The sequence below is a fragment of the Euprymna scolopes genome, chromosome 10 (genome assembly GCF_053919585.1).
Source record: "Euprymna scolopes isolate OS-2025 chromosome 10, ASM5391958v1, whole genome shotgun sequence".
Taxonomy (NCBI): Eukaryota; Metazoa; Mollusca; class Cephalopoda; order Sepiida; family Sepiolidae; genus Euprymna; species Euprymna scolopes.
Genome location: NC_136491.1, coordinates 63,793,241 through 63,817,088, shown reverse-complemented (window position 1 = coordinate 63,817,088; position 23,848 = coordinate 63,793,241). Strand labels below are relative to the sequence as shown.

At 32.7% G+C, this 23,848-nt stretch overlaps 1 protein-coding gene across 5 annotated transcripts in view; it reads right to left on the bottom strand.

Moving 5' to 3' along the window:
• The window catches only part of LOC145286018 (intermembrane lipid transfer protein VPS13A-like), a 965,259-nt gene that overhangs the window by 326,100 nt on the left and 615,311 nt on the right, over window positions 1-23,848 (bottom strand). For 3 of the 5 annotated variants that reach the window (XM_080134633.1, XM_080134635.1, XM_080134634.1), the window contains 3 exons: window positions 9,507-9,722; window positions 1,912-2,054; window positions 186-257 (listed from right to left, as the gene is read on the bottom strand). In XM_080134633.1, coding sequence (XP_079990759.1) covers window positions 186-257; window positions 1,912-2,054; window positions 9,507-9,722 — 431 coding nt within the window. The remainder of the gene's footprint in view (window positions 1-185; window positions 258-1,911; window positions 2,055-9,506; window positions 9,723-23,848) is intronic. The other 2 variants (XM_080134636.1, XM_080134637.1) reach the window with 1 other exon arrangement.

Below are 23,848 nucleotides of genomic sequence, written 5' to 3'. Positions count from 1 at the left end.
ATTCAGTAATTGTAATATTTCTACTTTTACAAGAAACCTTAAATATTATTTTCATAAATCCTTCAACTGAAAAGTAAAACCTTTTATTTAGAACTAATTACTGAGTAATGTGCATGTTTGCTTGTACAATGTATAAAAGTATTTCCTGCAAAACACTCAACATGTAAATGCGAAAAATCACTCACTTCGTTAACAATTTCCAAGGCAGCAAGATCTTTCACCCGTGTAACTTTTGAAGCTGCTGGAGACATCAAAGCCTAAAAAATAGTTTCAAATAAGGAAATAAATGTTTGTTTATAAATCAGTGAAAATAACTTTTAAGAAAAATTGTTGATGGATTTTATATTTTTATGACAAGGGAAATAAATAGAAAGTAGATATAAGAAACACAGAATCTATAAGAGAAAATAATATATATTTTTTTTATTTGAAACATTTTTTCTTATTTTATTATTAGTTTAATGTTCAAATGATATTTTTTCACAATCTACAACAAATATGAAAGTACATGAATCAGACATAAAGAAGTAATTTGGAATACAAGTAAAACTCATATTCCTAGGAGAGCAAATACTAATTTGGTAAGAAAACACTGAAACTTATTAAGGAAATTGGTTTTGTTTTCTTATAAACAAAACCATTTATTTGGATAACTTAATGTTGAATTCACTCATTTTAATAAGAATTTTTATTTTTATGCTTCAAACTTTCTATGATGGACATTTTTAAAAATATTTTTCCTCCAATTGTGTAGAAAATTCTAACCTGGATAGTATCGATTTAGAAATCTCTATTCCTATAAATTCGTTTTTCTTTTGTGTGTATTGATATTCATATTAATAAACCTCTTTTCTATTTATTTAAAAAGAAAATACAATTTTCTTATATATTGGTTGTGGAATTGCATTCACTAGCAAAAGATCTAGCTAATTTGCATATTCTTTTAAACATTCATTTTAATTAATTCCCTATTAGTTTTTTCGATTTTCTAATGGGATGATCATCTTTAGTTAACTATTACGTTTAATTATATTCATGCAGATATTCTACATGATTTATACTTGCATAATATTTGCGTAAAAAGTTTAAAGTAAACATAAAATTGTTTCCATATATATTTATGTATACGTATATATTTTTGTTTAATCTCTATCTATCTATTATATCTATAAAACTGAACGTGTCTGTGTATCTATGTGTCTGTCTGTGTATCTGTCTGTGTACATTTCCCTACGCAATAACTCTGTCAATTTTTAGTCTACAGACTCGAAACTTGATATACAGGGTACTGAGATTTGGGAAAATCTATGTGATCGGTTTTCAGCCAGAAATTTGGCTGTTAAGAGGTCAAAGTTCAACGATTTTGACCTTTGAGAACTCTACCAAACTCCTCCGACAATTTTGGGTCTAAACATTTGAAATTTTAGATATAGATTTCTTGGACATGGATCTAACTTAATAACTTGATTTGAGCCCAAAATAATAAATGTTAAGGGGTCATAATAGGGGTCAAAGTTAAAAAAATTGACCTTTTTTTATTTTGTTTTTTTGCTCAGCATACACCTTCAAACACCCGGGCAACACCAGGCACTCATGCTAGTAATAGTAAAAAAAAAAAAAAAAAACAGAAGAAAGAACTGTGAGGAATCATCAATTGAAATATTAAACAGTCTATATATTACCATTGTATTTATAGTGTAAATATTAGTAAGGGGGGGGGGGTGAAATTCCCAAAATATGATAACTGCTTAATAATCAATCATCTGCTAATTTAATTGAAACTTTATTATCTGTTCATTGACTTGTATATTTCTCAAATTAGTCGTGTGTGTGTGTGTGTGTGTGTGTGTGTGTGTGTGTGTGTGTGTGTGTGTGTGTGTGTGTGTGTGTGTGTGTGTGTGTGATACTTACCTCTGTTACATCACTGATTACACTGATGGCTGCAGGGGTCATGTTCAATTGAAATATGTCTTTAGAATTAATGATGATATAATTACATAGACTTGCATCACTTTCCTCCTCTTGTTTGCAATCTACCTCATCAGTCATGGAACCTACCCAGATCAAAAAGAAAAACAAAGTTCAATAATCTATATAAATTAGTAAACAACAGGTACACAGTGGTTTTGTGCAAATAAAATGCAGAATACTTGAGTTTATAGTTGGGATATTGACCAGAAACTTAATTGTAACTATAAAAATTAAATATGTTCTTCAATATAGATAATGTTCAAATGATCATTCATAAAATTGCCATCATATGTGGAATCAATCTTCCATTCTTTAATACTCATTTTTATCTGACAAATTTTCAAAGGAATAATGTGAAAATAATTTTTTAATACCTATATATCAAAATGTTCTGCGGAAAAAGATATTTTCACATAGGTTTCTTTACATTAAACAACTAATTATTTTGGTTTACACAAGATCAGCTCCAAATCTCCAAAACAAGTGAAAAGATGGGACAATCTACATGAGGTTAAAACAATGGTATGTGTGCATTATAAATTGTCCAGTAAGTGCTGTCCTATAACAGAATCATGTTGTTGATCTGTTTTTAACTTGTATACTAATCAAAGAATTTCATTAACATATATTTATGTGCCAGTGATTCCAGGTATGTAAGTAGTATTCCCAAAGATTGGATGCAAGAATTAAACAACATGTATTTTCCAGGTACACAAAAGAAATAAAACAACTGCATGAAACTGTCAAATGCAAAGCAGACCAACCAATTTTGCCATTGTTTCTTTTTAAAAATTGTGAGATGAAAACAATTTTTAAGGATTTCTTTTATCTTAATATAAAAACTTTATATTGTTTTACTATTGTGATTTATTCACACATTATGAAATGTAGACTTAAAAAACAACTTAACAAATGTGGGCAATTTTTTTTATAGAAATGAATAATTTACTTGTGTAAGAAGTGATTCTGAACATCGCTTAAGAAGAATGAAATTAAATTATCTGATTTTAATAAAATAGTAACAAGGAAATAGATTTGATACAAGAATCAAACTCAAATACTAAACAAAATCAATTTTGTATTATTTGGATTCTTTGGACTACTGTTCTCATCTTGAGCATTTTTTCATGTTTCACTCTGCACACTTAAGACGAAAACAATAGTCTGATGAATAACATTCATGATGAGAAAGAATCCAACTAATATGAATAATCAATCTTCACCTCAAATATTCAGAAATGAAAAATCCATTTTGTCAAAATGGTGATTTATTTCTAAAAACTACCCTTACCAAAGAATAACTTTCAAAATTTTTATGCTTCTTTCACTGTCCATATTTTTTAAGATATTTTTTAATTGTAAAGAAATAGAATATTTGACATATATAGAGTTCATATTTGACATATATAGAGTTCATATCCTGTCGTATAAGAGAAGCATTGGAAAATTAATTAAACACAGAACACTTAATGATGTCAGATGACAGGTTCTAAACATCGCTGGTTTCCTGTAAATTCTTGAACTTATTGGCCTTGACAGAAAGAATATCAAATAGTCCGACAACCTGAAAATGTTTCTCTTTTCAAACACCAAGTACAAATACAAATATGGGATGTGGTTTATATTTATCTAAAGTATTTATCTTAAGTAAAGGTCATTGATTACCCGACAAGGGTATTGAGACCATATGTCAAGGTTTGACCATCTTCCTTCGAAGAGTGTCAAATGGTATTAGTTATATGTTCATGACAGTACATACACACTCATACACATATACACACACACATACACATATATACAGAACAGAGTCACTGATTCAATAGGAAAATTGGTAGTGGAATAGGTCCTGATGGTTCTTCCCTTCCGTTACGAGGCAAGACTTAAAGGCAATAACTGAAGGAGCATTAACAGTGTGAAAACTTAGCTTATTCCAAACAGGAGTAACTCTGCTAGAGAAGAACTGTCCATGAGAGCCAGGATGATGTTGTATCTGCATCTTTAGATTGTGTCCCCTGGTGAATGGATTGAGGGCTGGAGCGAACAAGCTATTGCCACATATGGTGCAAGGTCTATTATAGACGTTGTCGGAACCCCTTATTATCTTGTAGGCCTGTATTATGCCGGTGCGTTTTCTGCAGAATTCAAGAGTAGGGAGATTGAGGTAGGCAAGGCATTCCAAGTAGGACAAATTGGAAATGCCCTGTATAAGTTTTGTTGCTCTACACTGGACCCGTTCCAGGGCATCCTTTTCTCTTTTCAGTTTTGAGTACCAGACCACAGAGGCGTATTCCAAGTGTGGGCAGATTAGGGACTTGTAGAGAAGCAAGAAAGATATTTTGTCCAGATCTGTAAAATGGTGTTTGATGGTTCTGAGAACCCGATTGGCCTTATTGAATTGGGTTTCAACATGCTTAGTGAAGGACAGCTTTTGGTCAATGATCACACCTAGATCCTTCTCCTCATTGGTCTCATACAGAGTGCAACAGCTACCATCACTGTATCTCATAGTGTATGGATGTTTGGGATTATTATTACCTAGATACATTGTTGTACATTTCTTGGGATGGAACCGCATACACATGTTGTTTGCCCAGGATTGGAGATGATCCAAGTCACTCTGCAGATTGGAGTGTTGAATAACCTGAGGGTTGACAATGGCTCAAAAGATCTTGGTATCATCGGCAAACATGAGAACAAAACTTTCTAGCTTCTCTGGCATATCAGCAACGGAGAGCATGAAGATTAGTGGGCCAAGAACAGAACCCTGTGGCATACCACTAGTCACATTCACCCAATCAGAGCAAGCTCCATTAACTACAACTCTTTGTGGTGTGTGAGGAAACTACGAACCCACTGTAGGGTATAGTCTCCGATCCCGAAGGTACTCAGTTGTGTAAGAAGTCACTCATGTGGGACGGTGTCAAAGGCCTTAGCGTAATCCAGGAAGATAACATCAACTGGTATATTATGACTCAATGCCTCTGTCCAAATGTCCAGGACTTCAGTGAGATTAGTGGTAGTTGACTTGCCATAAGTAAATCCATGTTGTTGTTCACAAAGTAAGTTCTTTTTCTTGAGGTGGTTGGTAATGTCCTCAGATATTAGCCGCTCCATGATCTTGCAAACAACTGATGTGAGAGAGACTGGTCTGTAATTTGCCGGGTTCGACTTGTCACCTTTCTTAAAAATAGGGGTTACGGTGGCAGACTTCCATTGACAAGGTACATATCCATTGACGAGACTGGCATTGAACAGGATGCATAGGGGAGTAGTGAGAATGTGGGCCAGTTCTTTGAGGATCCGCGGGTGTATACGGTCTGGGATGATTAAAATCGCCTGCTAGAAGTTTATGAGAACAATTCATGGAAGATGCCCAAGAAAGAATCCTGTATAGGTCTTCATCCAATGGGATAGACACTGCTGAGCTGCCGCTTCTATAGAGACTACCAACCAACACCTCTGCATTATTCCCCCCCACCTGATGGTGATTCAGATGTGATCCTTATATGAAGTGCAGAAATCTGGATATATCTGCTTGGCGTTGAGTAAGGATTTGGTATAGATGCAGGTTCCCCGTGTATTGGTTGCAAGCAAGTCACTTTTGAAAAGATCATAGCCAGTAATGTTCATTGTATGTATATCTGGTATATGCCCCATCTTTGGTTTGATTTCCGTAAGGATTATAATGTCGTAAGCGTTAGTGTGAGTTAGAAGTGTAAGCTCATTGTGTTTGCTCATCACAGAATAATCCACATTGGTGTAATATATTGAAAGGTTGCCTATAGTGCATGCAGTCCGAGATTGTTGCTTTGAAGACTCATTTATGCTATTAGAGTTTGTTGAAGTAATATGGGATCTGGATTCGGAGCCTGCTCTACGATCTTGTTCTGTTTGATGACCCAATGCTTGGTGGGGTTTTTGTTTCTTACCTTCAGGAGCTGGGCTTGCAAGTTTTTTGAGGCAAGCTGCTTATTCTTGGTTAGATCTGGTCTTATGTAGACTCTATTGTAAGTCTTGTTGGCATTCTTGTGTAGTTCCTCGGCTTTTGCTAGTATTTGTTTCGTTTGACCAAGCGACTACAGCTCAACTTTCAATAGTCTCCTTTTTCCGCTTCTGGGAGGTCCTAGGCGGGTACCCTTGCTTATTTTAACTTTCATTTTAAATTCTTCTTTTAGCATCTCTTGGACCACATGGATGTCCTCATCAGGAGTGTTTGATTTTGGGAAGTTAAAAACAATAAGATTGAGTTTCCTTTGTTCCATTTCCTCGATTCCTTCAAACCCTCTCTAAGGCTCCTTGTGTCATGAGATGGTGGAAGGGTGAAGGTTCCGGTGAGTTCTGTTACCCTTTTATCCATAATCTTGATTGTGGCAGACATCTCTGCGTTGGCATCTACCTGTCTATGCTTCATATTGGCCATCTCCCGAATCCCAGGGGGATTCTGGGTTATGGTTTGAGCCTGTTCATCCATTTGAGCAAGCCTATCCTCCAACTCACATTTAAGGCTTTCGATGTTCTGGTCGTTATGTCAGCTTGTAACTTGGAGAGAGATGTTTTTGTCTCCATATTGGCAGTAACCAGAGAGTTCAAAGTTGTTATAGTCTCTGTGTTTTGACCAGAGAATCTAACGTTTCCCACATTGCCAACTGATCTCTCTGTATAGCTACAACTTGTAAGTAAAGCCTTCTTGCTCCCTGCTTGCACGAAGTGCAATACCATGAGATATTGTCAGGATCACCAGAGATGGCCTCATATAGTTTGGGTGTTATTTTCTGACACTTAGCATGAAACCAGAGCAAACATACCTCACACTCTACAGCTTTATCATCATCACACACTTTCTTGCCACAAAAACCACACTTGCATTGAATATTGGAAGACAGGCCGGACTTTATAGGAAAAACAGTGCTATTTATATAGGGTTATGGCTTTGTTATGACTAGTTGAGCAAACAGCAGTAGAATTAGATGAATCAGCAGTAAAAGCTGTTCTAGTAAGAAGAGCTGAGGCCATATTTATCAAATCTTTTTATGTACTTGTTTTTGTTGTTTTGTTTTGAAAAGCGACTAATTCGATACTTTCCATTGTCGCAATTACTATGCAAATCATTAATAATGGAATCAACAACAAACTTTGATCATGAGCATCATCGGCTGAAGGTCTGAAGTGATCAAAATATGCTACTCTTCTCAACAAATTCATATTCCAGTTCCCATAGAAACAAATGAATTCCTCAACTACCTGGATATATCGATGTTATGCCACACTAGGAAATATCATCAGTTTACTTGGCTCTACATGGTATATCTCAAAGCAATTTATATATATATATATATATATATATATATCGCCCTGAGGAATGAGTCTCTGAATCATTATAATCCTATTAATGTGATATGATATTTTGAACTAGTCAACAGTTAAGTAATCAATCAGCACACTGCACGTGGGTTGTAAAGAGACTGTCCTCTGGAAAAGGAAATGGTAATAGAAAGTTTCAAAGAATTTATGTGCAATCCATCTGGAGATTTTTGATATTGTGGAATTAATTTTATAAATAATCTATACAATTCGTATTGATCCAAGCCATACAGTTCAACAATTATGAAGAAAAAAATAGGATGGTAACTCAGATCCAATCGCCAAATGGAAAATTCAAATAAAACTTGTCAGATATTCATGAGGAAATATTCAACAATATTCTCAGTTTTACCCAGATCAAACAACTGAACAGCCCTTATTAATGTCAAAATATACACATGAGCTGACTTCAAAATATGTCAAACTCTGCAGGTAGGAAGTTTGTTAAATATTGTATTATGTTAGTGATCTCTAAAATAGTTAAATACAAAATATATATAAGTTGTGAATGGATACACATTACACTGCGTATCAAATTATTAACAAGTTTAAATTTTTTTTTAATATTTAAGGAACGAGTGAATAAAAATCCATGAAACTTTGAGAAAGTGCTTACAATACTATTCAACTACTTTAGTAATTCATCAGTACACACATTTTTACACCTTCTGGGACTCTCCATGGGCCAACTAAAGTACCTCTGATAATCCCAGCCCAAATTATCATTCCACCAACATCTTGTTGGCGCCTTAAATGCTGATGACGATGTCGTCCATCTAGGATCCATCCGTTGCCATCAAGGGTGACACACACTTCATCCTTGAACAAAACTTTGGAAAAATCCATTTTCATGTTGTCCTCTGCCCGTTTCAATCGGTTTTGTATGTGATGTTACTTTAATGGAGGTTTTGTCAAAGGTTTAACAGACTTTGCCAATCTTTCAGAAGGCAACATCGAGTATTTTTGAGACATTCTTCAATCTGGTCAAAGACTTCTCGACTTGTCTGTCCAAGGTTCTTAACAACTTTACGTTTAATTTGGAGTAGAGAACAGCGTGAAACAACTCTAGATTTATCTTTATCAGCTCTCTTATGTACTTTTTTTCCACAGTTTGATGGTACCTTCCTATCATTTTCGATATTTCGATGGTAGTTTTACCTTTTGCTAGCTGTTCTTTAATAGTACTCTTTTCAGAACTACTTAAACCACCTTTTCAACCCATTTTATTGACAAAACAAATTGCCCTGACACACCTCAAATACCGTGGATTCAGCAATTATGATGATAAAGTGTTTACATTGCGTGGAACAGTACGAAAATTTCACAGTACACGCAGCTCAGCATTGCCAATGTTGAAGCTTTTAAAACAAAATGTTATCTTGTTAATAATTTGATACACAGTGTATGTTTTATGTGCAAAATGAACTAGTGAACGGTTGTGCTAGGATTTGTATCCTTAAATATATATTTTAAAGTTTAACATAGATATTTTGCAATATTTATCTGTATTTCTGAAATGAAAAATGCTGATAATTATTTACAATTTTCAGACTCATTTCCTCATTTTAATTGTTGTTATTACAACGATTTGGTCAGTTAGTTCTCTGGCATTCTTCCGGTGCAGTATGTATCACATGGCTTAAGAGAGAAATTCTACAAATTAGTAGACAACTCACATCTTAAATAAAGAATTTGTTGTAGAAATAACATATGTACTAAACCTTGTTTCCCATCAAGGGCTTATATTTCATATATACTCTAGCTATAAAAAAACTCAGTTTAAAACCTTTGAATCATTCAAAACCAAAGTAAGATATTTACATGAACCTCCTTATTCCAAGTCTTCCATTAGTTTTGCTCAGATACCAAGTGATGCATGGATAGACACACACTCTTGCTTTATACATATATAGAAAAACAAACATTAAAGAAAACGATTGAAAAATAAGGAAAACACAAATGTGCGGATAATAAAAGCTGGAGACAACAATCATGCAAATAAACAATTCAATAATCAAGATATTAAATCAATTTAACCGCATTTTGTTTTTCTATTGTCATTTTCTACAAAACTAAAAATTGCTGGTTACGAACATAGTGCAACAAGTTTGTACATAACACAAATGTGCTGACAACATTGAGAGTGTGCTACGATAGCTTGCTCGACAACATACCACTCATGCCAGCATGTATTAGTCCCTTAGAAGTCATAAACACTGGGTCATTGAGGGACGGATCAAAAGCATCGTCATTATCATCGGTCTCACTGACATCAGCCTCACTACTGTCACTAGAAAAAATGTTGCCCAGTTTGTTTGTTATGTTGTGAATGAAGGTTTCTGGCTCAGAATCGGATTCTCCCTGGACACTGTTCTGATGACTCACAGAATCTAAGGTAAGAATTGGAAAAGCAAAATACAATCAATAAGCTAAAAGAGAAAACATGAATTTGTTAATATAATAAATTTAAGATCATTAATTTTATAAGAATAATATCTTTATCTTATTATATCTATTCCTTTCTATACAGCAATAAAGGGAATAATCAAGCAGCTAATTGAAGCATTGTTTGTGTAAGTAGAATGCATTCTTTATTGAAATATGTCCAATTTGTAGTGGCAAAACATATTTATATTGCTATGTGCATCTATCTGTTCTCCATAAAAAGCATGGTCAACAGCTAACATGAAGTATGAGTACTTTTTCTAATTATAAAAATTGTAGGTAATTTGTGAAATAATGAAAAATATGCTGTAATTTAAAAAGAACATATGATAGTATATATTATACAAACATAGATGGCATGGTTACTGTTTGAAATCTATAGATAACAAGTGGACATCTAAGGCAACAGAATTAGCATCAAGCCAATAAAAAAATTAAGATGAAAGCTAAAAACTCGGTGGCCGTGCCTAACCAAGAAAAGAAAACAAGGTAAAAGAACACTAAATTTCTAAATTTTTTCATATTTTCTCTTTTCTACCCAAAATACTTATATTTTGCCTTTTAGAAATTCTCCCTAGCAAAACTTAACAGAGTTGTCTTTCTCTTTCTAATTGTATCTGTAATATAAAATATACTTTGCCACATTCTAATATCATTTTTTGAATTAACTGCTTAGATGTATTTGTTGTGTCACAAATATTTTATTTTGATCCTCCACATATACTGGAATTTTCTTTTTATGTCTTAATTTTTATTTTTTATATTACCATTTTGATATTTTGAAATTATGGCTGTTTGATGTATCAATAAACACTCGAATATCCTCCATTAAAATGTTTTTGCTATATATGTAGGGTCTGACCCCCAGATCTTGGACAATCTTATTTATAAATACGTGTTAGAACAATCAACTAATAAGAAGCCTCTGACCTCATTATAAAAATATTGAATTTTGCATTCCAGTCTATAAGTCTCCGTTTTGACATGATTGAAGCACTGCTGATGATTGGATTTACTACTGCCATCTTTGTTCTACAGAGTGGCTCAACACTAACAGGTTATGCACCCAACTGTCGACTTTGCTTTGATGGATTGGAATCTAAATTTGAATTGTAGCAGTTGAAATTTCTGGGGTATTTAAGGATACAAAAACTACACAAAGTTATTCAATCTCCAACAGAGAATTCTAATGACCCCGAATTTATTGAAAAGAATGCACCTGTTTTTGCAGAACTGATTCAATGCTTGGACGACAAAAGTCTGTCTCTGATTATAAGAGATGTCTTGGATGATGGACATATTAACAGAACATTATTTACCAAAAGGAAATCCATAAAATGTATCAAAGATGAGATGATTACTGACTATGTTATAAGGGCAGAAACACCAGAAAATGTATTGAAACTCTCGTGTAAAATAATAAGCAATAGCCTATTAATCTCAATAACACTAAAGGGACTTACAGCCGATTTTGAACTCATTTACAACTGTTATAACGCAAAAAGACAAACCCATAACTTTCAGTGAATTTAAAGTGGCATTGTAGAGACGAATTGGATGCTCGTGGACAATAATAACTCTAGCAACATCATGAAGTTCAAAAGTGCTTCTCGAAAACTGACACAACCAAATTACACATCTCACCACAATGTTTTTCCCAAAAATAATTTTCCCAAGAAAAAGAATAAACTTATCTGCTATAATTGTGTGACCCAATTACTAAAGTTTCCAATGTCGATATAAAAACTCAAAAACGTTGAAAACTTTCATGAAGAACATACATTTCTATTCACATATAAATTTGGCAATACGACAAACGACAAACATATTCTTGTAGACTGTGGTGCTACTAACACCAAAGAATCTGATTTTATTAATTTTGATTCAAACTTTAATCCACAGAGTCATTTTGTCGAACTGGCTGATGGTAGTCAGATAAATGATATAGTCTTGAAAGAGGCAATGCTAAAATATAACTAAAAAATAATAAAGGCAAAATTTGTAACTGTATTCTTAAAAATGCTCTTTTCATACCTACATTTAAGCAAGATATATTTTCCATACAGGCACCCATCAAACAAGGCATGAATATAAAGTTTGACCATAAGTCAAAATTGATATACCCAAATGGAACTGTATTTGACATTAAAGAAAATGGCCAACTAAATTATTTAAAAAGTATGATTCCCCTCAAAAACGCCTGTCACAACTTGGAAACGTGGCATAAAATTCTCGGACACTGCAAAACAGCTGATATTAAAAAGTTACCAAATGTAGTCAAAAGCATGAAAATAATACCTTCAGATGATCTCCCAAATTGTGATGTGTGTGCACAGGGGAAAATAGCAAAATACATGAGCAAAACACCGGACAAAAACGCCACCAAAATTCTCTCAGTTGTGCACTGTAACTTGGCAGGTCCGATAAGTCCAATGGGAAGAGAAAACTTCAGATATGCATTAAATTTTGTTGACGACTATTCAGGTTTAATTATGGTTTATTCCTTAAAAAACAAATCCGACACTGTCCTAGCCACTAAAAAATATTTAGCTGACATTGGTCCGTACGGCTTGGTAAAATGTACTTGCCTGGACACTGGAAGTGAATTTACTAGTAAAGACTTTAAACTTCTATTAATCAACCATCATATCAAACACGAGAAATCAGCCTCTCATTCCTCATTTCAAAATGGCACTACTGAAAGAGCATGGCAAACCCTTTTTGAAATGGGAAGTAGTCTACTTATCAAATCAAAATTAGCTCAAAGTTTATTGATATACGCTTAAATGGCAGCAGTATATATCAGAAATAGATCGTTCAATAAAAGATTAAGCAAAACCCTGTATGAAGCGTTTTGGAGTGTAAAACTCAAGTTGAATCGAATGCATGTATTTAGTTCAAATTGCTTTGCATTCATAGAAAATACCTGTAAACTAAATATTAAAAGCGGAAAAGGTATTTTCTCAGGTTACAATAAAAACAGCCCAGCTTATTTAATTTATTTTCCCAACCAAAGTGCCATAAAGATAGTTAGATGTGTAAAGTTCAATGATACATTTAATTTAAAAAATGATGAACTAGCGGACGAAAAACATGAGGAAATATTACTTAGCGTTTTCATTAATCATAACAAAAATATTGATAATGACGACAATTGCAGTAAAATTACTGATATAAATATTAACCCGACACATCGATACCCGATAAGAGATAAAAAAAAAACTTCCTAAAAATATAGTCTCAAACAAAACGATCACAATTGGAATCTAGCACTCAATAATTTAATAGAACAAAAATTCAGCCAGTGTCTTGTGGACGCATACATATATACCAAAAATATAGGTAATAAATTGTTGATTTTGTTTTGTTGGGATTGACGATATATTAACATCAAATTGTGACAACACTTTAAAAAATGTTAATAAATTAAATGAAAAATTTAAAATGACCGATCTTGGACAGTTATCATGGTTCCTTGGTTACAGTTTACTTGTGAAAATGAAACTATAACAATGAACCAATCATGGTACATTGAAAAAATCCTGCTAAAGTTTGAAATGCAAGATTCCAAACCAAGAATAACTCCTGCTGAGATTGATATAAATAAAAATACAAAAACTGAAACTTAATTAATAAACGATCGATTATATAGAGAAATTATTGGAAGTCTAATCTATTTGATGACCGCCACTAGGCCTGATATATGTTACACTGTAACAAAGCTATCTTAAAACTTATCAAAACCGACAGTTAAGGACTTAACTCATACAAAACAAGCCCTTTGTTATCTAAAAGGAACCAAGGAACAATCTTAGGTATTTAAAATGTCTACATATCACCTAAATTAAGAGGGATTTTCAGATTCAGATTAGGGAAACTCTGAGGATTGAAAAAATATAACAAGATATTGTTTTAGACTGTTAAAGACTGGACCTATGATCTCCTGGAAATCTAAAAAACAAAAAACAAAAAAACAACAAATTGTGGCTGTAAAGCAGAGTTTATTGCACTTTCGCACTCAGTGCAAGAAGCATTTTCTCTAAATTTATTTTAAAACCAGCTCTAAGTAAAAAAAAATAGTAGTAATTCATTGTGACAATCAGAGTAGTATCTTGTTAGCAAATAACCCTATGATTCATCTAATCCATAGCCTTGATCCCCTGGAGGCCATCGACAACTTTGTAGATGCTTTTGTAGTGAGGAGTTCTTTTTCAAGGTAAGAGTGCTGGCCCCATGTCTAACCTTCCCAGACAGTACATACAGCACCTAGTCTTCTTAAATAGTCACCCATCTGGTATTGGCCAGGCTCAACGTTGCTTAACTTCATTGATCTGATGAGAACCGGTGTCAACATGATTGTGCTGAACATGATTTAGCAAAGGTTGAAGCATATTGATTTCAAATATTATTTGATAAGAAATGAAGTCAGTAAAAAGTCTATTACTCTAAATTATGTAGAATCTGAAAATAATATAGCTGACCTTTTTACTAAACCGGCAACAAAAAAAAAAAATTAAAACATTTTATCACTAAAATTTTGGAATTTAATCTTAAATAGATTTATTTTCAGAAACCCAAAATGAGAAGTCAAAACTACAAATTGTCCCGGGTATGACGATAAACTATGACTATTTTTTTTTCTTGCCTTCCTAATCAAACCAACAAACTAAAAATATCTAACAGAATGTTTTGAGTTTTTGCTTAACAAAACAAAAAGTGATTCTTTTTCTCTTTTTTTTTCTTCAGAAACCCCTTTCCTTTTAAAAAACACATTGTATGTATATGTCTATGTATTTAAACAATTGAATTAAAAGTGTCACGGTTTCCTCTTATAACGTACACTTCCTGTATATGCCTGTATAAAGTAGTGTGTGTGTGTGTGTGTGTGTGTGTGTGTGTGTGTATCTGCATGTATTTGTATATATTAAAAAAAAGGAATGTGAAACAATTGGATTAAAAATGGCTTCTTTTTACACACATATTATACCAATATATTCTTTTTTGTCTGACCAATGAAAATAAAGATAAATCCCCCCAAAATGAATAAAGCAATAAAAAGAAAAACAAAAAAAGGGGGCAAATAAATATTTTTTTATTTTTATACTATTAAATCAAATTGAGTTTGAAAGGACTTTTTCATTATATCAAAAAGGGGAGAGGGGTGTTAAAATGATTTTGCTAAATACGTAGGATATGACTCCCAGAATTTGGATGATCTTATTTATAACTTCACGTTAAGACAATCAACCAATGAGAAGCCTCCAACCTCATTATAAAAATATCGAATTATGGATTCTTCATTTTCACAATTATTTGGAATCATAAATGTTTATAAATTAATACTAGAATTATGTTTTATAATTTCAATTCTAAAGAATTTTATCTTCTCTTAAAATCGTAATTTAATGATTTATATCATTTTCAAAAAATATTAGAAGTTGGTTATTTATTCTCAAAATTAGTTTAGTCTTCTAATATGAAGAATATTATTCTTTGAAAAATCCTGAATTTAAAAGACTCATATGAACTAACTTCTGTTTTATGATGAATATTAAGAAACTATATATATATATATATATATATATATATATATATATATATATATATATATATATTCCATCATTTATATAAGAGCAAATAGTTAATAAAACATGTTAAAAAACACTTTGAAAAAGAGTTAAAAACATATTTAATCTGAAAAGGAAACACTTAATAAGTGGATAGTCCTTAATCCGCGGAGTTTCGAAGAAATACTTTCCTTCTCATCAGAGGGTAGGAATTAACAAAATGCGGGATCGGATTTTGCATACAAAAGTATTTGATGAAACTGCAAGCAAGTCAAAGATCTTACTTGATAACAAAAAGTGAAGCAGAGGAAATATGGTGAACAAAAAGGTGATTTCATGTGAATGGATAGTCAGGTGAAAGGTAAAGTATCCAATGACGGTAAAATCCAAAAATGTAAGTCCAAGAAAGTTAATTTAATTTTCCATTCGCACAAGTAAAATTCAAGGAAATCGCGTAATTGGAAAATGGTCCAAAAAAATCCAAAAGGCCAAAATCCGTGGAATAATTCACAAATATGTACAAGGAAAAGGGGGAAAAAATTCCAATAATATTAATAAAAGAAAAATAAGATATGTGTTTAACACGGCTGCCAAGACAAAGTGTAATTTAAAAAATCAGTAAAGAAGAAGAGAGAGAGAGAAAAAAAAAGATTAAATGGTGATAGAATTAAATATAAATTAGAAAAGCAAATGTCAAAATGACTCAGACAGGATAACGTTAAAAGGCGCAAATAATATAGGGTAAAAAAATAGGTCAACTGAAATGTACAGGTTATTACTTAAGAAAATGCCAGCAAGAGTTATTAAAAGTCACTAAATGGAAAAAAATAAAAATATAAATAAATAAATTAATAAATAAATGAATAAAGAAATAAATAAAAAAATAAAAAAAAAAAAAATAATAAAATAAAAGAATGAATAAAAAATAAAAATAAAATATAAAATAAAAAAATTTTTATAAGGGGAGAGGATGGCCGGTATCTGCAAATTCCGCATAAAGCAAGTAAGTATGTAAGTAAATGCATATAGTAAAATATAAGTAAATATACATACAGGATATGATTGTGTAAGTAAATTGATATATTTGATAGATAGGAATATTTAAAGACTAAAACGGAAATTGCAGATAAAAAACCGGCCAAGCAAAGAAGAAATAAAGAATTAAAATAAAGGATTATTAAGTTATAAAGTATTAAGAAAGTATGTAGAAAAAAACGATAATGTTAAAGAAAAATTATATATATCTAAAAGGTTAAAGTAATAGCTATGTAATTTCCAAATTACCATAATTAAATTTGGACTTATGTTTACAGAAAGAGATACGTTCGTTTTTATAATTTATTATATTGTTACTTTGAGGGGAAGTAATTATAGTTATCGCTTCGGTTGTGTAGAGGCGACATGACTTAGAGCCTGGAGTATAAGACTTAACTTTTTTATGATAGTCTATTTGATTGAAAAGGGGGTATTATTAGAGTAAAGTTTTTTAATTAAAGTGGTTAGAAAAGTTCCTTGGTTATCATTAGAATTATGGTTGTTAAAAGAAGAAATGTGGTTTGATATTCTTTTCTTAATTAATGTTGAGGTAGCGCCGATATATGTATGTACTTTATTAAAAGCTCGAGGTCTGATATTAATATCAATTTGCCGATTTGTATTAGTTAAATAGTTTGAATTTTGTTCATTGTGTTTAACAAATGATGGGACAATAATAGTACAACAACTGTTTTGGAAGGGATAATAAGTGCTGTTAGTGTTAGGATGGCTGTTAGGAGCAATATTATTGTTCTCATTAATATTATTATTATTATTATTATTGCTAGTTGTATGATTGTAAAGGGAGGGGCTGCTCGAGTGATATATTGGATTAGTAACTATATCAGATGGAGGATAGGAAGAAGGATAACTTGAAGACGAAATACTAGTGTCTGTTATGGAGGATGGTGTGGGAGCTCAGTAATTCTGCATGAATATATAACATCTTTATGGATGCAATCATTATTAAGTGGGCAAAGATGTTTATTATTACAATTACAGTTAGTTTTGGGTTTAATTGGGAAAGGGATTTTTTGGGCTGATTTAATTTTTTTGTTATTATATGTTAAGATTCATGTGCTAAATTAGGCATTGTTGAATAAGAAATTCTGATTGAGTTTTTATTGAAAATAGAACTATATCTGTGTGGGTATTTAAAAGAGTTTGCATAATGTTGAAGAATTCCTTAGGTATATTAGTTTTGACATTTATGCTAAATGGAGGATTAAACCAAATATTTTTCTTTCTCCTGATGCGACTGGGTGGGTTAGAGGTATTGCGATTAGTATTTTGGTTTGGATTATAAATGTAGACTGGTTCATTGTTTTTCATAGCGGCAGATCTTGTTATTTGAACTGGTTTCTTGCAAGTCATATATACTTACATATATACAGATATATACACACATAGATATATGATGATTGCAGCATCTCTATAGATGACTGCCATCTCAGGTTTCATGTTCTGCATCAAATAGCCCCTCATGTGTCTTCAGATGGCTTTGAAGACTGGCAGATGATTCACAAGGACGATGACAGACACGACACACCGAAGTCAAAAACTTAACAGGGTTGATTGGCTCCAAATGAGGAATATTGTCTTTGTGCACAACCATATGCCTTTTCAGTCCAGATGCAGACCTGCATACCTTACTGCATATAACATGCACTGTGTTATTAGGTTGCATACTTTACTGCATATAACATGCACTGTGTTATTAGGTTGCATACTTTACTGCATATAACATGCACTGTGTTATTAGGTCGCATACTTTATTGCATATAACATGCACTGTGTTATTAGGTTGCATACCTTACTGCATATAACATGCACTGTGTTATTAGGTTGCATACTTTACTGCATATAACATGCACTGTGTTATTAGGTCGCATACCTTACTGCATATAACACGCACTGTGTTATTAGGTTGCATACTTTACTGCATATAACATGTACTGTGTTATTAGGTTGCATACCTTACTGCATATAACATGCACTGTGTTATTAGGTTGCATACCTTACTGCATATAACATGCACTGTGTTATTAGGTTGCATACTTTACTGCATATAACATGCACTGTGTTATTAGGTCGCATACCTTACTGCATATAACACGCACTGTGTTATTAGGTTGCATACTTTACTGCATATAACATGCACTGTGTTATTAGGTTGCATACCTTACTGCATATAACATGCACTGTGTTATTAGATCGCATACTTTACTGCATATAACATGTACTGTGTTATTAGGTTGCATACCTTACTGCATATAACATGCACTGTGTTATTAGGTTGCATACCTTACTGCATATAACATGCACTGTGTTATTAGGTTGCATACTTTACTGCATATAACATGCACTGTGTTATTAGGTTGCATACCTTACTGCATATAACATGCACTGTGTTATTAGGTTGCATACTTTACTGCATATAACACGCACTGTGTTATTAGGTTGCATACCTTACTGCATATAACATGCACTGTGTTATTAGGTCGCATACCTTACTGCATATAACACGCACTGTGTTATTAGGTTGCATACTTTACTGCATATAACACGCACTGTGTTATTAGGTTGCATACTTTACTGCATATAACATGCACTGTGTTATTAGGTTGCATACTTTACTGCATATAACATACACTGTGTTATTAGGTTGCATACTTTACTGCATATAACATGCACTGTGTTATTAGGTTGCATACCTTACTGCATATAACATGCACTGTGTTATTAGGTCGCATACCTTACTGCATATAACATGCACTGTGTTATTAGGTTGCATACCTTACTGCATATAACACGCACTGTGTTATTAGGTTGCATACTTTACTGCATATAACATGCACTGTGTTATTAGGTTGCATACTTTACTGCATATAACATGCACTGTGTTATTAGGTTGCATACCTTACTGCATATAACATGCACTGTGTTATTAGGTTGCATACCTTACTGCATATAACATGCACTGTGTTATTAGGTTGCATACTTTACTGCATATAACATGCACTGTGTTATTAGGTTGCATACTTTACTGCATATAACATGCACTGTGTTATTAGGTTGCATACCTTACTGCATATAACATGCACTGTGTTATTAGGTTGCATACTTTACTGCATATAACATGCACTGTGTTATTAGGTTGCATACCTTACTGCATATAACATGCACTGTGTTATTGGTTGCATACCTTACTGCATATAACATGCACTGTGTTATTAGGTCGCTGGGGAACACTGGATGATGATATTCTGTCAATATGAGATTTCATATGGTTCACATATGTCAATTATGTCAATATGAGATTTCATATGGTTGAAAAAGAACACATTTCACAGATCCAATTTGCATGGTCACATGGAAAATTCTCCAAGTTTCCTTTCCTAAGTGCTCTTTTCAGCTTTGCATGCTCCATCCTCTTAACATGAAGAGAACCATAGCCAATTTTTACGAATCTCCACCATGCAATACGATCAACCATAGTTGCTTCCCAGGTGTCGACATCAATATCTGTATCCTTCAGATTGCTTTCAAGGCCATCTTTGTAGCACTTTCTGGGTTTATGTTGTGGATGTTTACCAGTTGCAAGTTCTCAGTAGAAGAGTTGCCTGGCAGGTAACCGTCATCCATATGTAAAAGGTGACTGCCTCAGTAAATCTGTACAGTGGTAATTATGGATTCAAGGCTTTTCAACATACTGCTTTTTCTAGCACCTATGTGTCTGGTGTGTGCATTTGCCATTTGAGGTTCCGAATTTTCCTGAAGCACTCGAGATGGAAATGTTTTAGAACCTTGATATTTCTGTGGTCGGTTATCCAAGTTTCTGCATAAAGAAGCACTGTGACAACACATGCCATATAAAGATCTAACTTGGTGTTAATGATGAGTCCACAATCATTCCACACCCTCCTCTCCAGTTTCTTGAACATGACAGAAGCCTTTCATATACTCAGCATCCAAATGAAAAGCTGTCCATAATCATCTGCATGTCACTCTCAGTGTGTGCAAGAAAGTCTGCATCATCTGCATAAAGAAGTTCCCTAACCAAATCATGAAACATCTTCGATTTTGTATTGAACCTCCTGAGGTTAAAATCCTTTAAGTATGTATCCCAAACCAAAATTTTATTTTTATTATATCTAAAAACATTACCATTAATTTTTTGTAAACCATGAACAAAAGTACCAAATTTATTTTGATAGCTCAATTAGCCATCAAGTTATGATCGTTCAAAGTTTGTTGGAAAGTTGAAAATTTGCTATCATGGTTTAGAAGCCAAATTTCATAGTATATAACTAAAACTGTAAGCTACTAACAAGTGAAAAATCCTTATAAATGTAATGTCATCTTGTGGTAAATGAAAATTAATACTAATGAAAGCAATAATTATTAGATGAAACCAACCTAAACACTAGACAAAATCTCACTACCAATGGAAAAAAGTGCAAATATGACACAAAAATGCAACTTTGACTGTTCATATCAATTTCATTTCAATAGCTAATATATTGAATCTTCTTAGTATGATTCATAACACATTAGAGATCAAGATAATTGTTTTCTTTTAATTATAAATTGATAAAACCACTCAATTGTGAATCATGTAAAAGCAGTCGACCAGACAATTTGGTAAAAAGGGCAAAAAAGGGTTAAAAAATGAGTCAAAAGTATACGTTATTGAAATTGCTGTAAAACTGTAACCGTTGGAGGTAGAAGCTTAAAACTTTGCAACTTTACTAATTTTTGGGTGAGGAATTCAAAAAAATGTTTGCCTTGTTTCTAATAACAAAATTTTTTGCCACAGAAATATTTTTACTTTGGCGAATTTAAACTCGCCAAAAAAGGGCTGACAACAATAAGATTTAGAAATTTGTTATACAAAAAGTCACAAGTCATTTTTTTCAAACATTGAAAAACTTTAAACTTAAAAGACAAGTAAACAAGATATTTTATAGGCAGAGGTCTTACTACAATTCCTTTCCTTATTGATTTTCTCTCAGAATTCTTTCATAAGCTTCTGCTATAGTAGATATATCAAGAACACTCCAAATCCTACCATCAATTAAAACTGGCATTACCTCAAAACCCCATCTGTAAACAAATGCTGACTCTACCTGTGCAATTGCATCTGACAAAGGCCATCGAAAAAAATCTTTTCTACTTTTGGTTTGCGATAAAAATTTTATTACAGCACTGGATGGATAACTTCAACGACTTGGCCAATGTAAAAGTTGGTGTCATAGTAGACAGCAACTCATTGTCCTTGATGCTTATAACTGAAGATATCCTGAAATGGTTCTTCATCACAACTGCAGGAATTATCTGAATGTTCAGCAGATTCACTAAGGGACTTTTTTGCTGCTTTGGAGGTGGAAATGAATCAACTGGATTTCTTCTCAAGTAGTCAGAGAGAGCAGCTTCCAGTTGAACTTTATTTCCACTGGTGTTGATTTTGACACCTAACACAACCTTGAGATATCTCAGTTCAAGTTTATCAAAAACACTTGATAGAACATATAGGTATCAGGAGGGGGGGGTACTTCTACAGTTTACTGCCGAAAATGGAGATGCCATTTTTTTTTGTGCACCTGTCATTAAAATCTGAAGGCGAAATCAGTATTTTAAACTATGGCCGAAGCATGAAATAAATAAAAAAATTAAACTAGATAATGATTTTTCAGTTTCATTTAAATTAATTTGTTGTTGACCCTTTAAAGTTGCTTTAATTCAAAAAATGTTTTATTAAAATTATTTATTTGTTCGGAAAAAAAACAAAAAACAAAAAACTATTTTTAAAAAATCCAATGTTGCTTTCATTACAAAATTCTATGAAAAAGTCAGTTCCTCAACTGAGGTATAAAAAGATCTACATGTGATGAAGTAGAAAAGTCCTGCAACTGAATTAATTGAATGGTTTTTTATATATAGAAATAATCAAGAAAAGTCCTTCGACTGAATTAATTGAATGTTCTAAAGGGGACAAGTAAGAGTTCTTGGTTAGAAATAACCACTTTTTACAAAGAATTAAAAGTCCACTGCTTACTTAGCAGAGAGATAGAAAAGGATAAAAATGAAAAGTCCATTAGGGTTGCAAGTCCGTATCCACGTGGAGGAATTAATTGTCATGGCGCGCGAGTGTTTAACGTCCAAACGCAGACGGGTCAATGTTGATGTTTACGCCATGGTGCTCAGAGGTCGACCCCGTGTTTGGGCGAAAAATGCCCTTTTTATAATTGTCCGACCGGCTCCAGGGAGGCATTCAGAAAAAAACATTTTTTTAAATTTGTTTTCCTTGTAATCCGATTGGATGAAAAGAATAACATTCTTATAATGTAAGATGCTTTAACTGACGTCTGCACAAATAACTAAAATTTCGTTTAAGAACCACTGAATTTGTGTGGGTGGGCAAAGGAAAATGTATGCACAGCTGAAACGATGTTTATACATCCATGCGCGCGCAACTGGGGTTTACTGTTAAAGCAGTGCACCATTATTTTGTTTTGAGTAGATTCGACGTGTGTGCATCAGGGCTACGACAAATGCCTGCTTCCCTCCGGACTACAACTTGGATGTCTTCAAGTCTAATGTTAACAAATTCCTAATGAACCGCCCCCCTAATTAAACACTTCATAAAATCTCCTCACTAACGTAATGTACTTGCAATAACCCTTATCCCTGAGTGGCTTCCGGGCCTTGATAAGTGGTGATCACTGTGTAAAAAAAAAAAAAAAAAAAAAAAATGTTTTTACAATTATATTTTGATAAATTTTTATACAGTAAATGTTTTGGTTTTCAAATGGCGCTTGCCCAGTTTAGACAATTATGAATATGTCATTTTCATTTTCTGTTTTTAATAATAAAAATATATATATGTTTCATGAAAAACACTCCTATTTTCATTAATTAAATCGAAACATTTTCAATTAAATAATTACGGATATATGTTCCCTTATTTACTTTTTTTCATAGTTCTTTCCAGAAGTAATTAATGTCTAGTTTAATTTTTTTGTTATTTATTTCTAACTTCAGTCATAGTTTAAAATACTGATTTCTCCCTCGGATTTTAACGACAGGTGCGTGAAAAAAAATGAAGCCTCCATTTTCGGCGATAAACTGTAGAAGTACCGTCTCGGGAATTATTAAATAAACAAAAAAAAAAAAAATGATTTTTACATTTATGCGCCATGCGCCACGTGCACATAACTTAATTATATTTTCAGTTATTATTTTTTAAGTAATTGTACATTGTAATTAAAAAATGATTTAACAAAAACGCCCAAAAGAACATAAAGAAAAAAAATGCACATTTTTACATGAAATAATTTTTTTTATTAACACACACATGACTTGTTGCACATAACAAAATATAGCTAAGTTTTAAGTTAATTTTTTTTGAAATTTTTTTGAACTGTACAGTCTAATAAAAAAAATAATAATTTAACAAAATGCTAGAT